The sequence below is a fragment of the Xyrauchen texanus genome, chromosome 26 (assembly GCF_025860055.1).
Source record: "Xyrauchen texanus isolate HMW12.3.18 chromosome 26, RBS_HiC_50CHRs, whole genome shotgun sequence".
NCBI classification, from domain to species: Eukaryota; Metazoa; Chordata; class Actinopteri; order Cypriniformes; family Catostomidae; genus Xyrauchen; species Xyrauchen texanus.
The window spans coordinates 10167928-10192186 of NC_068301.1; the positions used below are offsets into that span (position 1 = coordinate 10167928).

Below are 24259 nucleotides of genomic sequence, written 5' to 3' on the forward strand. Positions count from 1 at the left end.
AAAAAAATAAATAGCAATGATGTATTAAATGCTATGTGATGTATTAATTTGGCTGATGAAGGCTAGAGTTGCCATTCATTTATCATCTATGTATTGCATTTTAATAAAGTGCAGTCTATCGTATGACTAAGATGATGCAAGCAGAGGTCTGGCTAGTAGTCCATTCTAAATCTGAGGCAGTGGCAGTGGCCAGTAATGTATACCTTGTTGCACGGTTGGAGTTGGCAGCAGTTCATCCTCTATGAAGTCCATCGTAATAGATTAAAGTGATAAAAGTTACAATTTTACATCTATGAGGTATTATTGATATGAAGTATATCTTTAAAAATGACTGGAATTAAACACACTAACTTTTGTCTCAGACTCAGGTACACTCAAAGAGCAGAATTTGCATACTTTTAACACTATACACTTTACAAACGTGATTTAAAAAAACTATTTTAGTCCTTTAATATAATTATATTTTCTGTAAAAAAAGAAAAAAAAAAGAAAAAAGAAAAATTTATTATGAGGAGGTTTTTGGGGAGGTTTTCATGGCATCATATCTTTATAAAAGAGTTTTGAAAAAAAACGCTTTCGTCCAGGCTTGTGTCTTAAAGCTTGTACATTCCTCAGGTATATATCTGTATATTACTCTTTGTTTCTGTGGATGGACTCAGTCAACATCCATCCATCCATCGTCAACCGCTTATCCTGTGTACAGGGTCGCGGGGGGCTGGAGCCTATCCCAGCTAACATTGGGCGAAAGGCGGGGGACACCCTGGACAGGTCGCCAGTCCATCGCAGCTCAGTCAACATAGTTTTCAATATCTTACCAAGACAGGCATTTTGACCATTCTCACACACAGCCACAATAGCATGTTGCGTGCACTCTTCTTGCATGTGTGCTAGAAAGCAGCAGCTAGACAGCCCATAATAACAACCAGGATTCTTTATTTTTTTTTAACTTCTTTGAGTTTGAGTCAAGACCGAGACTGCAGAAGGTCACATCCTTAACAAGACATAAAGATAAAAATATAGCCTCAAGACTGGACTAAGCTCACAAATCTCATTAACACGTGTTTAGTTAAATATCGGCGGCTTTAACCAGGTTTGACATCACTGACACCAAAAGCCATTGGTTCTTGCATGTCACGTGACATTGATTATCAGTGAATACTGACATAAATTTCTGTCCATTCTGTCCAAAAAGCTATAGTCTGTCTTCAGAAGACTTGGAATATAGCGAATAAGTCATATGAACTACTTCTTTGATACTTTTATGATGTTTTTTTTCATTTTTGGTGAACTATTCCTTTTAAGAGTGAGCTTTTTGATGTATATATACAGTACTTATGCATGTGCATACATTGAATGTGTGTGTGTGTGCTGTTTAGTATTATCTGTGTGTGAAAACGATCTTGGCATTACAGCTTTGTCTCTGCAGAAAGAAACTGTCCAGACCTCCAACTTATCTTGGCAGGCTGCTGTAGACCAGCCACTAAAAATATTCTGCATACTCTCCACCTCACCACACTTTCTGTAATTTCCCCTAATAAGACTTGACCTTCAAACAAGCACTACAGAGCTTAAACACATTTATTTAATGTGAAAAAATGCTTTTTAGGAAAGGGTAGATAGGTGTGGCTTGAAATTAATATAGGGGCTTAAACATGAGGCTCATCTCAAGCTAAAAGTTCTACTCCTGGAGATAATCATGGAAAGAAAGCGGGGGAGTTGGGATGGGGGTAGAAAGTCGGAAAAATCATAGGAAGGAGTGAGGTAAGTTTCTGTTTTTATAGCCTCTGCATTGTGATTGGCAGAATTACACAAACATGTTCCTCCCAGGCTTTCATCAGGAACATTTATTCTAGGAGTTTTCTTCAACAGAGGACGTAAGAAAACAATAATAAAAAGAATGAAAATGCTTTGCAATACACTGATAGTCATTAGTGGTTCTAGTCACTATTGCTCATACTTAAAATTAGAGATTTGCACAAACCCCAAACGTTAAATATAAAGTTTAGCACGTCACACACTGTCTGTGCTACATGAATTAAATCTCAAATCGAGCAGCTTGCTTAGGATAAATGTGACTTAATATAACTTATCTAAGCATTCAGACTTTTTACAGATAATTATTTGCCTGGTGTACGATAAAACAGGTGAAAACAAATCCCATTGACTTATATTGAAAAAGGACCCTGAACCATACCAGGGTAGGGCTGTGAACCAAGAACCAGTTCTAATTCAAAACAGGTTCCATTTTTTAAAACAAATACGAGAACCAAATTATTTCTCCACCAATGCGGATGTAATATCGTACCAAAATATACTGGCAGTGTTTTGTGCAACTGCAACACTGCTATTGAATCAGCAGCTTGGAACATACAGCACGACCAGTATAGTCAGATTCCGGAACGAATGACTCTAAACACACAGCATGACAAATGTCAGATTCCAGAACGAATGACTCTTATGAATCGGTTCTTTTGAATCTACAGCACAAAATGCAAAGCCCACCCAATGAAGTCCGATTTCCGGAAGGATTACCGTTATGAATTGGTTGTTTTTAATCTACAGTGCAAAACATACAGCCCACCCAATGAAGTCTGATTCCCAAAAGAATGACTTTTACAAGTCAGTTCTTTTCAATCTATAGCAAGAGTAATTCAGTGTAGACCGATTCCTGAACTCATGACTCTTATGAGTTGGTTATTTTGAATCTACAGCAAGAAACATACAATGTGACCAAAGGAGCACGATTCCCAAAAACAATTACTCATATAAGTCTGATTCCTGAACAAATTACTCTTATAAGTTGGTTCTTTTGAATCTACAGCTAGAAACATACAGTGTGACAAGTGGAGCCCGATTCCCAAACAAATGACTCTTATGAGTCAGTTCTTTTAATCTACACCGCAAAGCATACATCACTACCTCCAAAATTAATGACTCTAATCAGCCAGTTCTTTTTAGTAAATGAAATACTTACTGAACTGCAAGTTGGTTCTTTAGCATCCACAGCTAGACACATACAGTTTTACCGTTATTGTACGATTCCCGAACTAATGACTTGTACAAGCCTTTTTTTTTTTTTAAATCTACGCCACAAATCATACACAACTAGTGAGCCCAATTCCAGAAAGACTGACCCACGAAACATACAGCGCTACCTCCCAAATGAATGACTCTTATCAACCAGCTAATTTTAGTGAATCAAAAATGTACTGAACCACAAGTCATTAATTTTTTCATGTTCGATTCGAAATAAACCAAGAACTCTTAAAAGTGTTCTGTGTACAAAAAACTTGTGAGACTTAATTGAGCTTAATTGATACACATTATACATTTTTTTTGTAATAAGTGGCATTTAAAAAAATATATATAAATAACAACAAATTAATAAAATATCTTAATTAAAAAGTCAAATCATCTCATCATTTTATAATAGGCTGCTTAGTGCAACAACAAAAAAAATCCAATAATAGTTGCATTTCTTATTTTGAAATATTTCTTCCTCAAAAGTACTACAAGACTCATAAATGGAACCGGAATTGTTAAGAGGAATTGTAAATGGAATTGTCAAATTCCTTAAAATTGCCATGCCTATATCTAGGCACCAGACCATACCTTAGATACTTGGAGTGTGGGTCTTTTAACTTGACATCTTAACTGAACTTGAAGCAACCACACAGAACACCCTAGCAACTGCATAGTAACATGTTACAAACCACACAGAATACCTTAGCAAGCGATGTCCTAGAAACCACCTACATTATCCTAGCATTGTGGCGGCAAGTTTTGCACAGGCACACACCACTCACTTTTACTTCAGAAAATGTAAAACTCTTTGTAAATCTTTTAAATGCTATTTGTTGATTTACAAACTGCATATAAAATCAAACTTGCACAGTCAACAATGAACAGGACAATTGGATTTGTGACTGTGGATTCATGCTACAAAGAATGAGAGTGTGATATAGACAGATGCGCATATGTGTGTGTATGTGTGTGTGACTCACTAGGGCAGCTGAGAGCCTCCTTAGCTGTGATGCTCTTGTTGCAGGCCGAGCAGAGCGTTGTTCCAGACACGGTGAGGGAGTTGAAGAGGTGGCCGTTGCTGTAGCGTGCCTCTCTCTCCCTCGCTTCTTTCTCTCTCTCCCTCATGCGCTCCTTCTCCTTATTCTGATCAAAATACAAAACAATACATATTAATCACACATCATCAAGGTTATTATAAAATATGCGCAAATCATCTCCACTAGACTGAAATTCTTACCAATAGACAACAATAGTTTAGGTTGAGCAGACATCCTAAGAATAGCCACATTGAATACTTAGAAGGTCTGTATTCATTGGTTAAAGATTTCATTATAAAAAATAAACAGATACTCAAAAATGCATGCTTGTTCCGGGTTTAAACTGGAACTGTTTTTTTTTGCTTATCTTCGCTTATCAGCCCCTATTTTCTGTGACCCCTTTGAACACACCACTTTAAAACCTTGAGTCACTCATGTGCTTTATATGCAAAACAGTGGCTCTCACTTCTTTAATTTACTTTATCTACTTACAGTATGAAAGATGGCAAGATATTCAGTGAAAATAAATACATATGTTAAAGGTGACGTCTTTTGTTATTTCAATGTTAAAATAGCCTTCTTTCTCCTATTCACATTCAATGTGCAGAGACTACTAAAAGTAAGCCATTAATAGGTAGTGTAAACACTGAGGCTCTGTGGCACTTTCATCATTGCTCTGTTTGTTTGAGTGGTCCGGCATAGCAACATTGGCTCAACCAATGGCATGAGTCTGGGGCGGGGCTACCTGTTTGACCAAACAATGGAAGATTGGAGGAATGGAATGGGAAACAGTCATTAGTGGTGCTTGAAAAGGGAAGTATCTCAATTATTATTATTCATGCTTATGTTAGGGGTTTGAACAAAGCCGCAGCTAGGGCTGCACAATTAATGGAATAAATAATCAAGGTTAGAAATCACAGCTGCCACAATTAACTAATCGTGAGAAGTGTCAATAACAGCAGTCCATGTGGGTTTACTATTTTTCATCAATATTTTCTAATCAAATATCTATTTAATGCATGTTGTTTCAGCTGTTGTGCATTGTTACCAATCACAGACAAGGCTGCTTCTGTTTATAATTGATTCAGAATTGTATAAACAGCTTTGTTTTTTAATGCTTCTAAAAGGGTCAATTTGGGAATTAGTCCTGATTTACTGATGTTTAAAACAGCAATAAAATAATTCTGGACCAGAGTTCTCAGCTTGTCTTGGATGTGTAGCCAATATAAAAAATTTGGCATGCAGTTGATCCACCCAAAATTAGTGAAAAATACCAGTAATTGCAATTACAATATAAAGGAATATATTCGTCAATTATGATTTTTGTCATAATCATGCAGCCCACCCATAAACCCCAAGTGTTAAACTGTGATGTGTAGCTATGGATATGAATGATACCTCAAATTGTGTGGTTTGTTGTTTAGAGGTGTGCTAAGACTTTTCTAAATGTTTTGATTTATGATTTTCACATTTTTATTAAAAAAAATCTGTCAGAAATATCCCATAGACTTACACTGAAGGAGGACTCAAGTATCTAGAATATCCTAGAGACCTGGGTTGTGGACTCCAACCACAAAGCAATGCCATCACAACCACTCAGACAACTCTAGCAAGGGACAGAAACATGCTAAAAACCACTCTGAACTCTGTGCAAACTGCATGGAAATGACTCACAACACCTTAACATCATAGCGGTGACAAATTAAATGTAAACACTAAATAATTGTAATTGGTGTTGCTAGTGGTGCAGAAATTCTACACAGCTTTAAATCAGATAAATCGAATGTCCTGGCATTCATTTCTCTCGATTGAGTGTAAACTCAATTGTTGGGTTAAACAACGTTCTGAGCTGTGTTTTTCAAGAGGCATTGTTCTAGGTTGTAAAAGCTTCTGTGTAAACTTAGTAACATTTTTGATTCTGTGAACCAAGCAGCCACTGTGTTGGTCAATATGCTAGTCAGCATTTTCATGCTGTTCTCTGCCCTAAATGCCCATCTTCATCTTTTACACATGCTGCTTTATTTTAACAAAATAACCAGATGTGGAAAGTAATGAATTACAACTACTCTCATCACAGTCCTTGAGTATATTTTTAATAAATAATAGTGCTTTTACTTTTCTTGAGTTGATTAATAATGGAGTATTCAACATCGCTACAGTTATTTTCAACAACAATTTTAAAGTACAAAAAAATGCATAATATTTCTGAATTTTTGGGAAGAAGAAAGTTATAAGCTGTAAATCTGTTTATAAGCTAAAACACGCTGTGCATGGCACGACGGAAGCCCGCAGGGCACAGCATCATGAGCACAGCAGCAGATGTGGGGATATCTTGTTTACATGTTACAAACTTTTACATACCATAGAAATATACAATGCCAATAGTGTCGGAACTTATCAGGGACTCAGGGCAAAAATGCAACCGAAATGAACAAAAATATCCCAGAAATTCCAAATTTGGATGCAAAAAATGCCTACGCAACAAGTTCCTGATATGTTTGGTATTGTCCTCCCATGTTAAATTCTGTAACAAGTCGCCCCTCTTGTTCAAAATAAACTGTTCTAGTGGGTAACACTCTCGCTCATGGTGCTGTATGAAAACAATTCCATAAAAATAGAAAATACTGATGATGAACTTACAAAATGTATATCAGGGAAAGTTTCTTGCTCTTATTTACTCTTGAGTCATAATATTTCTCAGAACTTGTACACAAGTGAATTATTTCTTTAGTAGCTGTACTTTTACTTAAGTAAAAAGTCCACCACTAGAAATAACTTATCATACAACAGTGGATATGCAAGATACATGTCTAGACAAACAGAAACACACAGAGCAATTCTAAAAATGAACCTGAAAGGACATTTGAATTCTTTGTGAGTTAAGATGTCTATGTAGATCTTTTGAGCGAGAACGCAAGGTCCTTTTTGCTTATTCTGAATATCTGCAACACTGTTGATATGCAGTGCAGGAAATAATGAGAGAGCACTTCCTCTTTCTAATCTGCATGAGGTGTAAAGGTTGCCATAGGAACACTGACATGTGTTGGAAGTAAGCAACTGAAAATGTATTATAAAAAGGTTAGTGTGTTAATGTAAGTGTAGGTTAGCTAAATCCATAGGAAAGAAAAATCACAAATGAGATCTTGTTAATTGTGTCTCCTAGACAGCAATGCATTTAATGGAGAGCAAATTGAGACTTTTGCTTCACTGTCCTGTTTCTCAGATTTGTCAGAAAGGTTACTACTATGTACTTAAGCATTTGATACAATGCTCTTATTATGTATATATGTTTTGTTGCATTGTACTTACATTTAAAGTACCTGCATTTAATTACATTTGTAGTTATACTGTTAAACTTATCTCTAACCCCTACCCTAACCCAACCTTTATCCTAAAACCTAACTCTAACCCCTAACCCCAACCTACTCCTATACCTACATGTACCTCAACCTCAGTAGCAGCAAATGTGAATCTTGTGAGCATTTTTCCAGTAAAACATGTAGTTACACAGTAAATACATTGTATTGCATTTGTATTAATGTAAGTACACAGTAATTAAAGACACCTAATATAAAGAGTGACCGAAAGACCCCACTAATCTCACATGTGTCTCCACAGTTTCGGAAGAGATCTCAACAATGTCTCAAACTGCATGCAGTCAAACGTCAGAGATTTTAATATGAATGTAAACATTTCCTATCTATTTATTCCAAGATCAAATTATCTTATAATAATTGTATAGCTCTATAGTCTTACTGTTTTTCAACAATTGTCTCATTTGAGAATATTTTAATTTCTCCTGAGCAATCTTAAGAGAATCATCAGAGACAAATTTGCTACTTAAATGAAACATGATTGAGAACTCCACTAAGACTCCTGAGCTATGAAAGAGCAAACTCAGCACTATATCCTGCAGGATATCATGCTATCAAATTAACAGCTGTAAATTGACCTAGTTTGTTTAAAACCAGCCTTTTCAGAATGCATGGTTTAGTACGTGGATGTGATCATGTTTGCAAATTTGGGAAGTAGCAATAGTTCTGGAAGAATTTAAGAACAAACTGTGTGACCGGGGTGGGGTTTGAGTAAAGTTTAGTTACTAAAAAAAATCAATTTAAGCACAAACTGTCACAATCTAGATAACAAACAGAAGGGGCACTTAGAGTAACTGGCATCAGCCAACATTTCCAAGCTATCATTTATAAAAGCAATGTCAGGCTAATGAAATGTAAGTATACTTGAAAGTTGACAATAAAGCAAACTGTTTCCACAAAGGCATGAATGCTATGCAGCACATTGTTGTCTGGTTTAAGTGGGATTGTCTGAAGGTTTGGAGTCTCTTCCTGTCACAAAGAAATGGGCTAAGATTGGCAGTTCTTAACTTCTGTGCTCCAGTTAAAAAAGTTCCAGCTCCAGATTTAGTTTGGCCTGCTGTGGCCAAGTGGCCTGGATACGATTGGCCTATGGGGATGCACGACTGCTTAAAAAAACACGACCACTAATGCAGGGCCGTGAAGTATGATGATGATGGCTATTTTTGCATTACCATGAGTGATGCAGTCTGTTGCAACTTTGACATTCACATTCTTGTCTTTTGAGAAAGGCAACTTAGGCGACAATCTGGTGCACAAATCACATTATCAGGACAGTAGTTGTCAACTGATATAGATTACACAGTGGCAGATGATAACTAAAGAGCTGGGTTGTCGATGATAGACCTTTCCAGTTTGTCCTGATTATTCAATGAGGATTTTCAAAAATCTTATTATAGAATGGGTCATTTCCACTTCTGGTACCAATCGCTGGAATTACTGATGTAAACTAATATTTATATATTTTTTAAATGTCTCAAGGAACAACAAATGTCTTGAGATTTTAAAGTGACACAGCAGTGAATTTCTTAAAGGAATATTACAGGTTCAATCAAAGTAAAACTCAGTCGACAGCATTTGTAGCATAATGTTGATTACTACAAAAATTAAAGTCTTACAACTTGCCATGATATCCCTAAAGCAGCTGAAAATCGATGATTTAAACAGCTTTATAGCTCAAATAACATAATTGTAACAGAATAATTAATAGAAGTGCTTTTATATAAGTATAAGCTTCACCTTCGCCTTTACAACCTCCAAAAATGGCACTATTCACTTCCATTGCAAGTGCCTCACTGTAACCGTGATGTTTTCTTTTTTTAAAAGAGGGAAGAATCGAATATAATTTTTTGTGGAAATTAACATTATCCCACAAATGGCCAAGCCAGGACATGTCAATCTTCCTTGATATTTCCTGATTTTCCATTACCGTGGGAACACTGAATTGAAATGTACACATATGCACTGCAAATTAAAAAATTTTGTTTCACACTAAAATCTTTGAAAACAGAAATCGTTATCCATTATCCATTGACAAAGCTGTCAGTAGATTCTGGAACTGATTCAAGGGAGAGCTGACAATTGTGTTCAGTTATTGTCTGTTGCCAATCATCTCAAAATGCTCAAATATTGGAAGAGTTATAAATCAGCCTATCACTAAAAGACAGGGCCAATAACAGGACATGCAGCTGATAATATACAAAGCTTTCTGAGGTAGGCCTTAGCCAGCAAGAAAAGCTCTTAATAACAGACTTGGTTGCATTTAAACTCTTCAAACTGAAGTGAGACATCAATTTGACCTCAGACCATGTGACCATTTAGTAAGAGAAGAGGCCATGAGATGCTGAGATTATACGTGTCTGTGCCAGCATTCGTGTATGTGTGTGTGCAAGTGAGCAAAAGTGTGTCTGACTGTGTAAAACATCTTGCCTTCGGACCTGAACCTGGAATAACAGAGTGCTATTTCTATGGCAACCTCTCTTTTGGCTCTCTTTCTCTTGACTCTTCGTTCTCAATGCACACACACGTACACACACACACACACACACGAGTCTGTTGTTCAACATTCCCACTCAGTAACACCTACACAATTCAAACTCATACTGAAGCTGACTATTGGAATAAAAGTGCACATTCAGAGCCAGAAACAATCATACAACCACACTGTATAAAAGCCATACATAAATAGTCACGGAAAGCAATATTCACATTAATTTAACACATGGGGGGGAAACATCTACATGTTTCCATTGATCATGGTATAAATATTGGGGAGGTTGTACTTGCTTGTTTCCCCATCCCCCATGGAAACTATACCCCTGGGAGGTTGCACTCGCTTATTTTCATTATTGGGGGGTTACCCCAACCCCCCACCCCATGGAAACTATGCCCCTGGTTCTGACCCTTTTATTTATATTTCATAAAGGAAGAGGAGTAGTGTCACAATGTAAATGACTGTATTTCCTTACCTGTCATAATAAACAACCCTTTTAGTCTAACAATTAATGCATTTTTATTGGCAAAAACACACTCTAATTTTTTTCTTCTTCAGTGATTTCTTTGTAAAGCTGCTTTGGAAAAAATCTCAGAATTATGTATTGGGAAAAGTGCCATGCAAATGAAATGAATTAGACCAAAATCTAATAAAGCACTATAGGCGCAGTGGTCCGGTATGCGCAACAGTGGCGCACCTTGACGAAAAAATTAATAAAGAAAACTAATTCTAATAGAACGTCAATCGTTTTTGTTTAATCCGAGCGACAATCAGGTAAAACAAATATACAAGATCGCCGCGTTGTTTCACTTACCCGCTGGTTGATCTCTCTCATCCTTTCCTGGCGAAGTTTCGACAGATCCGCTACTCGAGACATTGCGATATTTTAAGAGACTTCAATACAACATAAAACTATTCTTCTTCTGTCAAACACCGTATATGTTCCATGAATTGTGATCAAAGTTCCGGTAATCTCCGTGTTATTTGATTTTACAATGGCAGCGTTTTAAAAAGAAAAAAGCAGAAGACATTTACAGAGCAGCGCCATGAGGTAACTTTTAAGAGAAATGAGCTGTTTCTGTCTGCCCTTCTCTCCTCCCCTTCAGTGTGATGGTGTTGCTTCGTCCAGGAAGCCTAAAGATGACTGCACTGTATCCTAAACCGCGCCTACCTTTATTATAGCAATTTTATTTGAATTCTGCGCAGCTTGGATGAGCATATAAAACTTAATGTGGCATTATTAAGTCGCCTCTCTCTCTATTAATTCTCTCACAATTATTTTAAATGGGTCAAAACAATTCGTTTAGTTTTAACGCTCATTAATACCAAATTTTGCTACAGTTATTGTTACTTCAGCCACCAATGTCATCAACAAAATAATAATGTAAACAAAATAACTTAAGAAAGCTTATTACACCTATTAATGTATTATGGAGTGGTGGTGGTGTAGTGAGCTAAAGCACATAACTGTTAATCAGAAGGTTGCTGGTTCGATCCCCACAATCGTGTCCTTGAGCAAGGCACTTAACTCCAGGTTGCTCCGGGGGGATTGTCCCTGTAATAAGTGCACTGTAAGTCGCTTTGGATAAAAGCGTCTGCCAAATGCATAAATGTAAATTAAGGGTTTACTGCACTACCAATAATAGGCCTATGTCCATAAGCTTTTTATAAACCTACACTCAATTTCTTTTTTTTTGCTTTTTACATTTTACACATTTCAATTTCATAACAAAATGATGAATTGAGGAATCTTTAATGAAATCAAATAATTTTATTTGGCTAAACATTACAGACTTAAAAAAATATTTTATCCTTTTTCTTTTAAGATGTAGGCATTTCAATTAAATAAAGAAATTCCATCAAATTGAAACGTGTAATGTTCAACTTAATAAAATTATTTTTTGTTTTATTTTATTAAAGATTATACAATTCAATTGATTGGAATTTTGTTATGAAATTGAAATGAGTAAATCTTAAAATATTTTTTTAATGCATTTAATATGATGTAATTTTGTCAATTCATATGAGTAAAAAATATTTTTTGGAGTGTGACATCATGATTTTAGGTTGAAATATATATGGATATATAGGGGAAAGTGTATATATAAGGTCCTGTCACCAATTCTTTTATGTTTTCTACACTCATTTTAAAAGGTTCTGTGGTGAAGTTTTATACATTAAAATACTCCAAGTAGTCTCTAAATTAATAAGAGTGCATTAAACTGCATGTATAATACAATAGGAAAAATCATGTTCAAAATACAGTAGAGAACATCACACAGCAGAACATGTCAACATCACAAAAGTACACTGCAAAACACTTTTCTTGCTGAGCATTTTTGTCTTGTTTTCCAGTAAAAATGCCCCAACATCCTTAAAACAAGAAAAAACTTCTTGAGGAGTATGACAAGATACAAAGTCAACATTTATCAAAATGGTTTATGCTTAACCTCTTGAGACTCGAGCTTGACTAATATGTGCATTTTCCATTTCCCTTTTTGATTTGTAACTAGTAGCCCATAAGAAACATGCCAAAAAAATGTCCACATATATGGACAGTGGGACTAAGTTGTGAAATTTTAAATAATACCAAGCTGTAGAAAGTCTGATTTATTTTTAATCAAATTGTTTAACATGTTTTTGAGACTTTACAGATATTACATCAGAAATTACCATAAATAATTCTGATTCATATTAGTGGCCAGCATCGTCTAATTACTGCCAACCATGCTGAAATTAAACTATGCATAATTCATTCTAAATCTATGTACTGATTACCATTATCCCATGTCTGCCAAACATGTTGAGTGGTCCAAACATCATCTGCCGCCTGAAACTGACATTTAAATAGGAAGTTTGGATTGAATAAACTTAGCTGCATAGAGAGCTATAAGATGCTCCCTTGCTCCCTATCTAGTAAATGACTTAAACTCTAAAGTTCTGTCTGTCTGGACTTTTGAAATGCACCTTATTTTTATCCTAACTTGGTATACAGTCTTTGCAAGCAAAATTTTTCCAGTTTTTGGATGCATCCATTGATTCTCAATGTGATAATGCACAGTGAATATAGTATATTTTAAAATAAACTGAGCATACAGTCCACATACGTGGTCATTGTGTTTTAGAACGTACCGTTTGGCGATAAATCACTCAAATAAAAAAAATGGCATATTAGATGAAACTAGGGACTCTAACTTTTGACTCAAACAGGTTTCAATGTAAAAACGTAATTAAGTTTCTTACCAGATGTAGTTTTGTTGGTGTTTCAACCAAACACAAACTCTGCTGTGATCGACGTCATGTTTTTTGGTCACATGACTCTGTGCGTAAAATGTTTAACCCTATTGGGGCAGCTGTTGCTCAGGTGGTAGAGCGGGTTGTCCACTAATTGTAGGGTTGGTGGTTCGATTCCTAGCCCACATTTCTCCACATGCCGAAGTGTCCTTGGGCAAGACACTGAACCCCAAGTGCCTTGCATGGCAGCTGCTGTCATTGGTGTGTGAATGTGTGTGTGTGAATGGGTGAATGAGACGCAGTGTAACACACTTTGAATACTGCTAAGGTTAAAAAGGTGCTATATAAGTGCAGACCATTTACTGAGTCTCCTGAACTGAGATCAGGCAGTTTAAATGAAATGAAATTAAGCATTGCGTTAAGCAAAGCCAAAATACAACGTACACACATTTGCACGCAGGGTCGCATGAGCTTAAAAAAAATATCCTATGCAATTTTGCTTCTCAAGTAAATTTATATTGTTTTAAGAATTGTTTTTCCCTCCCCATTTCTCCCCACTTTGGAATGATCAATTCCCAATGTGCTCTAAGTCCTCATGATGGCATAGTGACTCACTTCAATCCAGGTGGCAGAGGACTAATCTCAGTTGCCTCCGCACATGAGACTGTCAATCCGTGCATTTTATCACATGGCTTGTTGAACGTGTTACCGCAGAGGCTTCACGCTATTCTCTGTGGCATCCACGCACAACTCACCACACGCCCCACCAAGAGCAAACCACATTAAAGCGACCACGGGGAGGTTACACCATGTGACTCTACCCTCCCTAGCAACCGGGCCAATTTGGTTGCTTAGGAGACCTGGATTTTTAAGAATGTTTTAATATTTGTACTGGAAAACAAGACAAAAATACTCTTTTTTTTTTTTCTTAAGAAAATAATAATTATTATTTGCAAAGTATTGCATGTCAACTACCCAGTACCTATGGTTTCTTGGTGGAAACTTCAGTTACCATGAAAGATTTTTGTTCAGATTACATCAGCCAGTTACAGTCTATGCAAACTATTGAAAACTGCTGCATGGCACATTTTCATGCAAATAGATGCATGTGGTGGAACAATCTATGCGGTCTAAATGGATTTAAGTACAAGTACCAGATGCCAACATCTGTCATGATGTAATGATGGTACTGGCAAAACAAAATTGCATTTGTTCTAGCAAACCACGAGCTGAGCCCTTCCCCCGATGACATCAACTTTAAGCACATACACCTAGTCTGCATTTCCCAGAAGAACTGTGTTCTCTAAAAGGATCTAGGTCTGATATTAGGTAGTCTTGTGGTCTGCACATGTTAGCAAAAAGCAACCTGAATGAATTCAGAACAGTTATCACTCGTCTGTGTTAAAAAAAATAAACCACAGATATATTTTTGAGTCAGGATTAGAGTTTATTCATGTGCAAATCCACACCTAATAATAAAGACATTTAAATATTACATATGACTTCCACTTGGACTGGTAAATACATCCATCTCTAGAGCTGCAGTATTTTAGAGGCTCTGCATTAAAGAGGTACTGCACAGGAAAATGCAGCTCTTCATGACCCTGTGCAGCATTACCTCTGTGGACTTATGGAAATGGTGGTTCAGGGGAAAGGAGGGGTGATTCTTTACCCACTTGTCCACATCTGTCGCCATGCCAACAGTGTACTTCGACTTCGACTGGGTCATGGGGGGACCTGGGGAAGTTTGAAGTGGGTGACAATGTTTTGGGTTTCTATGGGCACATTCATTTGGGCAAGTAAACAATTGGTGGAGTGCTCTTGATGTATTTTTTCTGTCTTGTGGCATGGTTTAACACAAGTCAAATCCCTCAGCAGATTAAAGAAAGATTAAAGGAATTAAAAGATTTAATGCCCAAGATAGTCATTATGTACATTTGTCTGACAATACTATCCCTAGCTGAGCAACTTGCAAAGGGAAACACAAGAGGCACGGCAAAAATGTAATAAAAAAATAAATAAACGCAGGAACAAAGAAAACATACATGATAGGAAAAACTCAAGAACAAAGGAAACATCAACAATGGGCAAAACACAGGAAACATCTACTCAGGTATGGATGGGCTCAGGTGATACACGGGATGTCAAACACATAACAACTGACAAAGGTAAAACAGACATCAGGGCAATATATACAGTGCATCCGGAAAGTATTCACAGCGCTTCACTTTTTCCACATTTTGTTGTTACAGCCTTATTCCAAAATTGATTAAATTTGTTACTTTCCTAAAAATTCTACAAACAATACCCCATAATGACAACGTGAAAGAAGTTTGTTTGAAATCTTTGCAAATTTATTAAAAATAAAAATAGGAACGCTCAATACTTTGTTGAAGCACCTTTGGCACAAATTACAGCCTCAAGTCTTTTTGTGTATGATGCTACAAGCTTTGCACACCTATTTTTGGGCAGTTACTCCCATTCTTCTTTGCAGGACCTCTCAAGCTCCATCAGGTTGGATGGGGAGTGTCATGCACAGCCATTTTCAGATCTCTCCATTGATGTTCAATCAGGTTCAAGTCTGGGCTCTGGCTGGGCCACTCAAGGACATTCACAGAGTTGTCCCATAGCCACTCCTTTGTTATCTTGGCTGTGTGCTTCGGGTCGTTGTCCTGTTGGAAGATGAACCTTCACCCAGTTTGAGGTCCAGAGCGCTCTGGAGCAGGTTATCATCAAGGATGTCTCTGTACATTGCTGCATTGATCTTTCCCTCGATCCTGACCAGTCCCCCAGTTCCTGCCGCTGAAAACCATCCCCACAGCATGATGCTGCCACCACCATGCTTCACTGTAGGGATGGTATTGGCCAGGTGATGAGCGGTGCCTGATTTCCTCCAGACATGACGCCATTTTGCCATTCAGGCCAAAGAGTACAAACTTTGTTTCATCAGACCAGAGAATTTTGTTTCTCATGGTCTGAGATTCCTTCAGGTGCCTTTTGGCAATCTCCAGGTGGGCTGTCATGTGCCTTTTACTGAGGAGTGGCATCTGTCTGGCCACTCTACCATACAGGCCTGATTGGTGGAGTGCTGCAGAGATAGTTGTTCTTCTGGAAGGTTCTCCTCTCTCCACAGAGAAACGCTGGAGCTCTGTCAGAGTGACCATGGGGTTCTTGGTCACCTCCCTGACTAAGGCCCTTCTCCCCTGATCGCTCAGTTTGGCCAGATGGCCAGCTCTAGGAAGAGTCCTGGTGGTTCCAAACTTCTTCTATTTACAGATGATGGAGTCACTGTGCTCATTGGGACCTTCAATGCTGCAGAAATGTTTCTGTACCCTTCCCCAGATCTGTGCCTCGATACAATCTTGTCTCGGAGGTCTACAGACAATTCCTTGGACTTCATGGCTTGGTTTGTGCTCTGACATGCACTGTTAACTGTGGGACCTTATACAGACAGGTGTTTGCCTTTCCAAATAATGTCCAATCAACTGAATTTACCACAGGTGGACTCCATCAAGTTGTAGAAACATCTCAAAGATGATCAGTGGAAACAGGATGCACCTGAGCTCAATTTTGAGTGTCATGGCAAAGGCTGTGAATACTTATGTACATGCGATTTTTTTATTTTTTATAAATTTTCAAAGATTTCAAACAAACTTCTTTCACATTGTCATTATGGGGTATTGTTTGTAGAATTTTGAGGAAAATAATGAATTTAATCAATTTTGTAAAAAGGCTGTAACATAAAAAAAGTGCTGTGAATACTTTCCGGATGCACTGTACACACAGAAAACAAGGTAAATGAAACACAGGGGAGAAACAATGGGGAAGAGCTGGGACTAATCAGAATAGGGGATTGTGGGAAGTGTAGTCCGGGGGGAACAGATGACAGAGGCAAAACACAGGGCAGACAACAATGAATCTTAACATAGTAGGCTATCATATGTGCGATTTGATTACTATGAAATGGATTTGCTGTATATTTAAATAACTCCTGACCTTACATCGAAGCTGGCTCATGATGGCCAAAAAGATGTTAAATTTGAACACTTACGTTAAAATAAATTCTCAAATAAGACATATAAACAAAGTGTAGTGTGCTATGTTTGGTTGCAGGTTATTTAGTAAAGCAGTCCATTACTGTTATCATTCAGCTTTCACATCTGTGGAAACATGGGCCGGTTCTAAGAGTCATTTGCAGATCTCCTCACTGAGCCAGCAAATTTTCAGTAGAAAAGGGTATATGACAGCTTTTTCTGTGAAATCCACTAGCTCTTCAACTTTAAACAGTGAAGCCCCCCCCCCCTTCATTCTCTGTCTCTGTGGAAGGACAGATTGCACTGTGGGTGGACTTCTACACAAGTGTTTCAACACTTGTTCTGTCTCTCTCTCCCTCTTACGCACAGTATCTTTAATTTCATGCACACAATCTTTCTGCCTTGTGTTGGTAATCACAAATCTGTCACATGGGACCAGCTCTGCTGTTTATTACCGGTTAGATTTCAGCCCCAGCAGCACTCCTGACCCAATCAATAATGATGAATACTCTGTCTTTGGCTCAGTATTCTGCCTCTGTGCTCAGATACTGCTGATGTTACTGTAGCAGTTCATAATCAGTGCCACTTGAGCAAGTGCACACTCTACTGCAATTCTAATAGGCTGATCTTGTTACTCAGAATTGATTGCAAGACAGCACTGTATTAATATTCCTCAAACATTCTGTATAGCGTTTGTTCAAAACCCCTAACCATAATTGTTAAGCTTCTGAAAATTAATTAGACTTGAACTGCTTAACATTTTGTTTCTAGATAATTCCAGTCTTGGTGTGATATTTATTTTGTTTATACTTTTTAATATATTTAAGATTAAAGTTTTAAAATTTCCCACAAACTTGCATTTATATTGTGTTTAGCATTCAAAATGTAACCGATGCATGCTGGGAGTCATGGCAACAGCAAAGTGGTTCTAATGCAGCACTATATTTACACTGAAATAAAATCTAAACTTTAACACTATTCTTTCCATGCAAGCAAAATCTGGTTATATAGTCTACACTTGCACAAATAAATGGTGTATTTTTATCAACTAACCAGTGGTTCTCAACTGGTGGGTCATGACCACAAATTATGCATTACACATAATTAGGATAGCAAAATTAATCAACTTTATGTACTTAAAAGGGAGAAAAAAACATATCTTCATATATCCTTTGTTCCTGATATTAAACTCTGTGTGTACACACTTCTGTTGTCAGTTTTCCTATTCAGCCTATCTCATTTTAATAATTTAGCTTAATTTTGAATCCATGCATAGTTGATGGTAAACAAAATGTAATATTTGAAATCCAAACTTTTGTACGATAAACAAATCTGGAACTGTCTTGGGTGGGTCGCCACTAATGTCCAATGTTAAACCTGTGTCCTGAAGCAAAACCCATAGAGAACCACTATTCTAAAACACAGTAATGATTTTAATTCAAATCTAGAACAAAGATCATAGTAAACTGTTCATAGCTATAGCTTTACATAGCCTTTTAAGCTGTGTAAGAAATTGAACTTCTTTATGTATTTTAAATATACCTTGAGCCCTTCAGTCAATGTGTCATTGTGTTCATTTTGTATAACAATTTTCATCTTACTCAAGCCGGTTGTTACAACGATAGTGGGTGTTAGCTCTGGCCATGACTGTACTCTGAAGTAGATAGATGGATAGAGAGAGAGAGAGAGAGAGAGAGAGACAGAGAGAGAGAGAGAGAGAGTTGCTGTGGTTTATCACTCCATAAAGGAGGCCCTCTTCAGCAGTCTTTCTGCTGCAGATGGGAAAATTTGTTTTGTGTGTGTGTGTGTGTGTTTACGATAGTAGGAGTTTGAGTGCCGATGGCGTGTCAGTGTGTGTGTGATTCTGCAGAGATGATGACCAGTTTCTGGAGGCTGACGCCCACAAGGTCTGTCATTCAGCACAGCACAGATTTGGTCACAAAACAATGTGAGCCTTAAAGTGAACGTGAGTGTGTGCAAATTTGTATTTATGAGGCGATTTCTCATTTTGACAAAGAGAGATGCTGCATCAATCACTGAAGTTAGAGAGAAAGTTAAATAAAAAAAAATCACAAATTTGGTTTTGCTATTCTCTCTCTCAAACCTATAGGTCTGGATAAATATTCACAACATATTTACAATGATTTTTCTGGATTTAATGAATTAAGCAACCTTTATTGATATTGTGATGGCTTTAATGATTTTCATTGTGATTTTTCCATGTCTTGCATCTTGTGAGCATTAACACAGAAATGTTTTAATAGCATATTTGATTTAAAATTGGCATTAGAGTTGGTAAGTTCAATTCATTTCTATGAATCATTTCAAACCGTCTGTTTCAATTATTCAGTTGAAAACTAATTTAACAATTGAAAACTTTTCACATCAAGGACAGGTTAATAAAATGTATATAAGTATTAATTGATGATTGATAGTGTTCAAATCATACTTGAGTTTCATTTAGTCAAAAATAAAAAGGTGTGGGAAAACATACATAGCTTATTATTAACTTGATATTTAATGGGATTTATTTCTCATATACTGAATCTACATGGCAACAATGCTTTGGAAAATGACTTTGAAATTATGGATCCTCTGACTCTAAAGAAAATCACCCTTTTAAGCCATTTCAGAACAAATACATAAAGCAGAATGCTGAAAAATACCTACATACACGTACGCACACAAACAAACCCTTATTTTTATGACTCGTTCATATTTCCACCCCAAAACAACCCAATTAAAAACCCCAGTCTGACAGCGGGGGTGTGGGAGGGGCACAGATTGATACGTTTCACAGATGTTTGCTTTTGTGGTGGGATTTTTTTTTTAGATCAATGCAGCTGCTCTTGAACCTCAGAAAAGGCCCTGCGCTCCACCCTGTGGGTCTGCATGACTTTATGAGTCTCCCTAAATCTCAGAGCAAGCAGGTGTGTATGAGTGTATAGCCTTTATAATACACATACTAGACTCTACATATCAAAAGTTTTGAAACACTTGACTGAAATGTTTCTTGTGATCTTAAAACTCTTTTGATCTGAGGGCTTATGCTTAAATTAGATTTGTAGACAAAAATATATTTGTGCCACCATATTCATTTATTTCATTCTAACGCAAACATTTTATGACATTGATGACTTGAACCTTAATAATAAAGAAAAGCAGCTAATAAGTGCCCAACATAGATGAGAACTCCTTCAATGCTGTTTACAGGAACAGGCTGAACAGTCAACATAAACTTTAAAGAGGCCCTATTATGCTTTTTGTTATTTTACCTTTCCTTTAGTGTGTAATATAGCTGTTTCTAGATATAAAAGGTCTGCAAAGTTACAAAGCACAAAGTCCACACAAAAGGGAGTTATTCTCTCCCACAGACAACACTGCTCAAGAACTACATGAAACGGCTGGATTGTAGTCCAGCCATTTCTTCCATAAAGCATCTATGTCATTATGCAAGATGAGTTGGGTTAGTGTTGTCGCCATGTCGAGAAGATGCTGTTTTCTTCACTGCAAAAGCAAAACCTCTTTGTTTGGACAAAGGCAAATTGAAGAATCAGGGGTTACAATTTATTTTTACCACTATTCCTCAGTAGTACCACAAACAATGCTGGATTTTCAAGACAGTTATTCCTGAAAGACAGTGCAGTTCCCACTTTGTTGGGATAATCTGGTGCTTCAGGATCAAAGCCTATAAGTATGTTTGATTATTTGTGGATTTATCTGCTACCGAGAGTTCAAAAGCAGAGTTTTGTGTTGTAGCTACAGTGTAAACCCAGTGCACAGCTGTAGGCCTCATCTAACCTGCTAAAGTTATTGTGTTGAAACAGTTTTGTTAATCAACTTCGGGCCCACTTTGTCCTACAATTCTGTAAACTATGTAGATTGTTTGTCGTTCTTACTATCATAAATTGTAATCAAATGTGGAGATGGATTTATTTTTACAAACAGTAATTTTACATCTGTAATCCATGGTAGTGCTCGGCTAAATTGCTATGTGATGATATTGTTTTGGTAAGGGTTTACTATTCAGCTGTGTGCCAGCTTTTACCTTAAACTGTGTAACAAAATGGTCGATCTCAAGAGTCTTATACAATTATATAATTACAAGCTGTAATGTTACAGCGCTATCGGTAGTCCATGGCTAACTTGCTCACTAAATCTCAAATACCCCCAATGTCCAACTGGGAGAAACCTCTGTTCTCCATTCATAGCTCGGGCAAAAAAAATTCAGCTACACCCATTCAAGCAAAAGATGACTAACTTAGATGCACTACGTGTCTTTTACTTGAAGCTTTATTAGGTTTACAGTAATCGGAAAGGGGGGCTTTAAAGAGACAGGAGATAATCAGAGCGTTTGAGCCATAGAAAAAGAGGGGAAAAGTAATGTACAGTATGAGAAATATTATGTGTTTTTTTTAAACATTAAATCATGTAAACCTATTCTAGTAGTGTAACGTAAGCAGGAGGAGGCAGATGAGGAGTGCGGATCTAAATGCGGGTTTTATTGATCAACAGGTGAAAACAAACAAAACTGGAACAAAGGAAACTTCCACGATGGGAAAAAGAAACCAAAACATGAAAACATCTAGGGTACACGAACTGGGTGAACACGGCAAGACTTCTACTCCCAGACATCTACAAACAACGATCGACAGAGACTGAACAAACAACGAGGGTTTAAATACAGAGACACAGTAATGACTAAATGACAATCAGGTGAGAACAATAACACAGTGCTGGCAGTGATGAGGGCCGGGAATCATGGGAATTATAGTTAAAGACAGAGGACACGAGAAACACAGGGCAGACAACCAGGAATCGTAACAAGTAGACCCCCAAAATAAATTATTAACCTGTAAATTACCATAATATTGGTATAAATGAACTGTCCTTTATCTCTTATTTTAAATCTTGTAATCAGATTATAGTTTCTGACTTTCAATGAAAGTTAGAACCTTCACATACATAAAACTATATATTTTGTATGTGAAATACAGTTAAAATGTGAAATCATATGTTCAAATGTACGTCTGTTTGTGTTTCTGTGACAGCTGAAGGGGGATTGACAATAAACAAGGAGAAAATAGATACAAATACATTTTTAATATGTTGTGTAAAAACAAAAAATGTTTGCAATAAACTTTTAGAAAGTTACTTAAAAGTAAAGTAATTAGTCATTTGATTATTTTGTCAATTAAGAAATCAGTCAAGTAATCTGATAATAATTTTTAGAGAAGTAGTTAGTAATTTGTTGTTACTTTTTTAGTAACACTGCTCATGACCTTAAAAACTTTTTTGATCTAAAGGCATATGCTTAAATGTTTGAAATTATTTATGTAGACACTTTTAAATTGTGCCTCTATGAATTTCTTTACAAACCTATTTTTTTTTCTTTTATTGAACTGGAAAACCCCTAGGGAAACCCCTATTTGAACACAATCCCAGGTTGATACCTCATGAAGTGTGGCTACTTGTTTTGGTAATTTTTAGTGACAATAAAGAATGAGTAGCTGTGTCCAAATGTTTGACTGCTGGTATCTCTTTTGTGGACAAACTCATTCATGTTTCTTGCACACTCAAATACCTATACCATCCTATAGAAATGGTTCTTTTACAATCACTAGAAAACTGATTTATGTGATAAGAGTATTGGAATCCTGAGTAATGAAGAAATGCTTAGAAGATTTAAACTTGAGGGACGTAATAACACAATATGTCAACTGAATCAAGTAATAAAAGGACTAAATCCAACAGACAAAAAAAATAAATAAATAAATAGTTGCGTGATCCAGTATGGCAGTCCCCTTGCTCGAAACCCCCCCACCAATGTTGCTGGATCTTTATTGTTATGCCTGGGGGGTTTATTGGATAGGCGGGAAGTTTGCCCAGGACAGAACCATGCCACAAACACCAAAAGATGCTTCATTTGTCTACAATAATCAATAAAGTATTCAAGTTAGTATTAATTTGACGGAAGTGGTCCTCTTTAATTCAATTTAATTTAATCAATTTGATCTTGGTTAAATTTTCTTGTGCTTCTTTTTTAAGGCCTAGCTAGCATAAAGTCATGAAATCGCAGGGTATTTCCCACTTTATTTCACATCGCTTTGTTAAATAACAACTTAATAGTGTTTGAAATGTTCAACTGTTTGTTTGCTAAGAACATAAATGTAAAAGGGCAGAGGAAATGGAAAGTGCTTTATATACAGGGAGAAAGAGGATTACTGAAGGATGAGAGGAGGAAAGAGTGGACATCTGAGAGTGGACGATAATTGCAGAAGGAAACAGGCCAGATGATGAGATGACTCAGCCAGACTGTTTATCTAGCAGCTAATGAGCATCTACCACACGCACACACACACACACACACACATGATAAAATACTGTGGCTGAATCATGGTTCAGTGATGGTCCCAGATGGTAATATCATAGTACTTTGCTTTATATCATGGCAGAGGTTCATGAGACGTTATTTAAGAGCCTTTGAACTGTACTGTCTGTAAGAAAAAGACTATGCTGCATGAATTTGTATATTATTAATATTTACAGTATTGTGGTGATGTGGGCGTGGCCGAGTGATGTCCGTGCAGAGCGAGGCCAGGAGAAGGATATTGGACTAAGAAATTATCTCTAACAGCTGTTCTTTGTTTCAGTGACAGCTGGAGGGGGATAAAAGGGTGTCCAGACTGAGAAGGGGGAGAGATAGACACACACGATGAATTTTATTTTGTGCTGAAAAGCCGTTTGTTGATTGACGCTGAAAAAAGTAAAACTAAATCTCACGTTGGATTGTTTACCCAGCTCCTGCTTCCTCCTTCAGAAAGAACTCAAGAAAGTCAGAGAATATGTCACAAGTATATATATATCTGTTTTCCATATACTATCTTTCTATTATGTTGTTCTCACTACAAGCATGCAATAACAAACAAAGAAACAAATATAAACCTCTGTCTGACTGGTGAAGAATAAGTAGCCTAAATTTCCCAAGGAGTTTTGACAACAAAAACAGTCATGCAGCTCTGAGATTGTGCCTGTGGTCAATCCTTTCACAAGCTCTTCCCTTGT

General features: G+C 36.9%; 1 protein-coding gene and 1 long non-coding RNA gene across 3 annotated transcripts in view; one reads left to right on the top strand and one right to left on the bottom strand.

The window, feature by feature from the left end:
- The window catches only part of LOC127619604 (rho guanine nucleotide exchange factor 2-like), a 67234-nt gene that overhangs the window by 18983 nt on the left and 23992 nt on the right, over positions 1-24259 (bottom strand). Inside the window, exons 1-2 of one of the 2 annotated variants that reach the window (XM_052092504.1) lie at positions 10741-11048; positions 4005-4167 (exon numbers count right to left, since the gene is read on the bottom strand). In XM_052092504.1, the coding sequence (XP_051948464.1) occupies positions 4005-4167; positions 10741-10803 (226 nt within the window). In that variant the 5' untranslated portion in view covers positions 10804-11048. Of the gene's footprint in view, positions 1-4004; positions 4168-10740; positions 11049-24259 lie in introns of those variants that run through there. The other variant, XM_052092503.1, reaches the window with a different exon arrangement.
- Positions 1618-22399, top strand: LOC127619609 (uncharacterized). Its single transcript, XR_007967585.1, has 3 exons — positions 1618-1761; positions 20028-20124; positions 21710-22399. It is a non-coding gene; the product is annotated as an uncharacterized LOC127619609 (long non-coding RNA).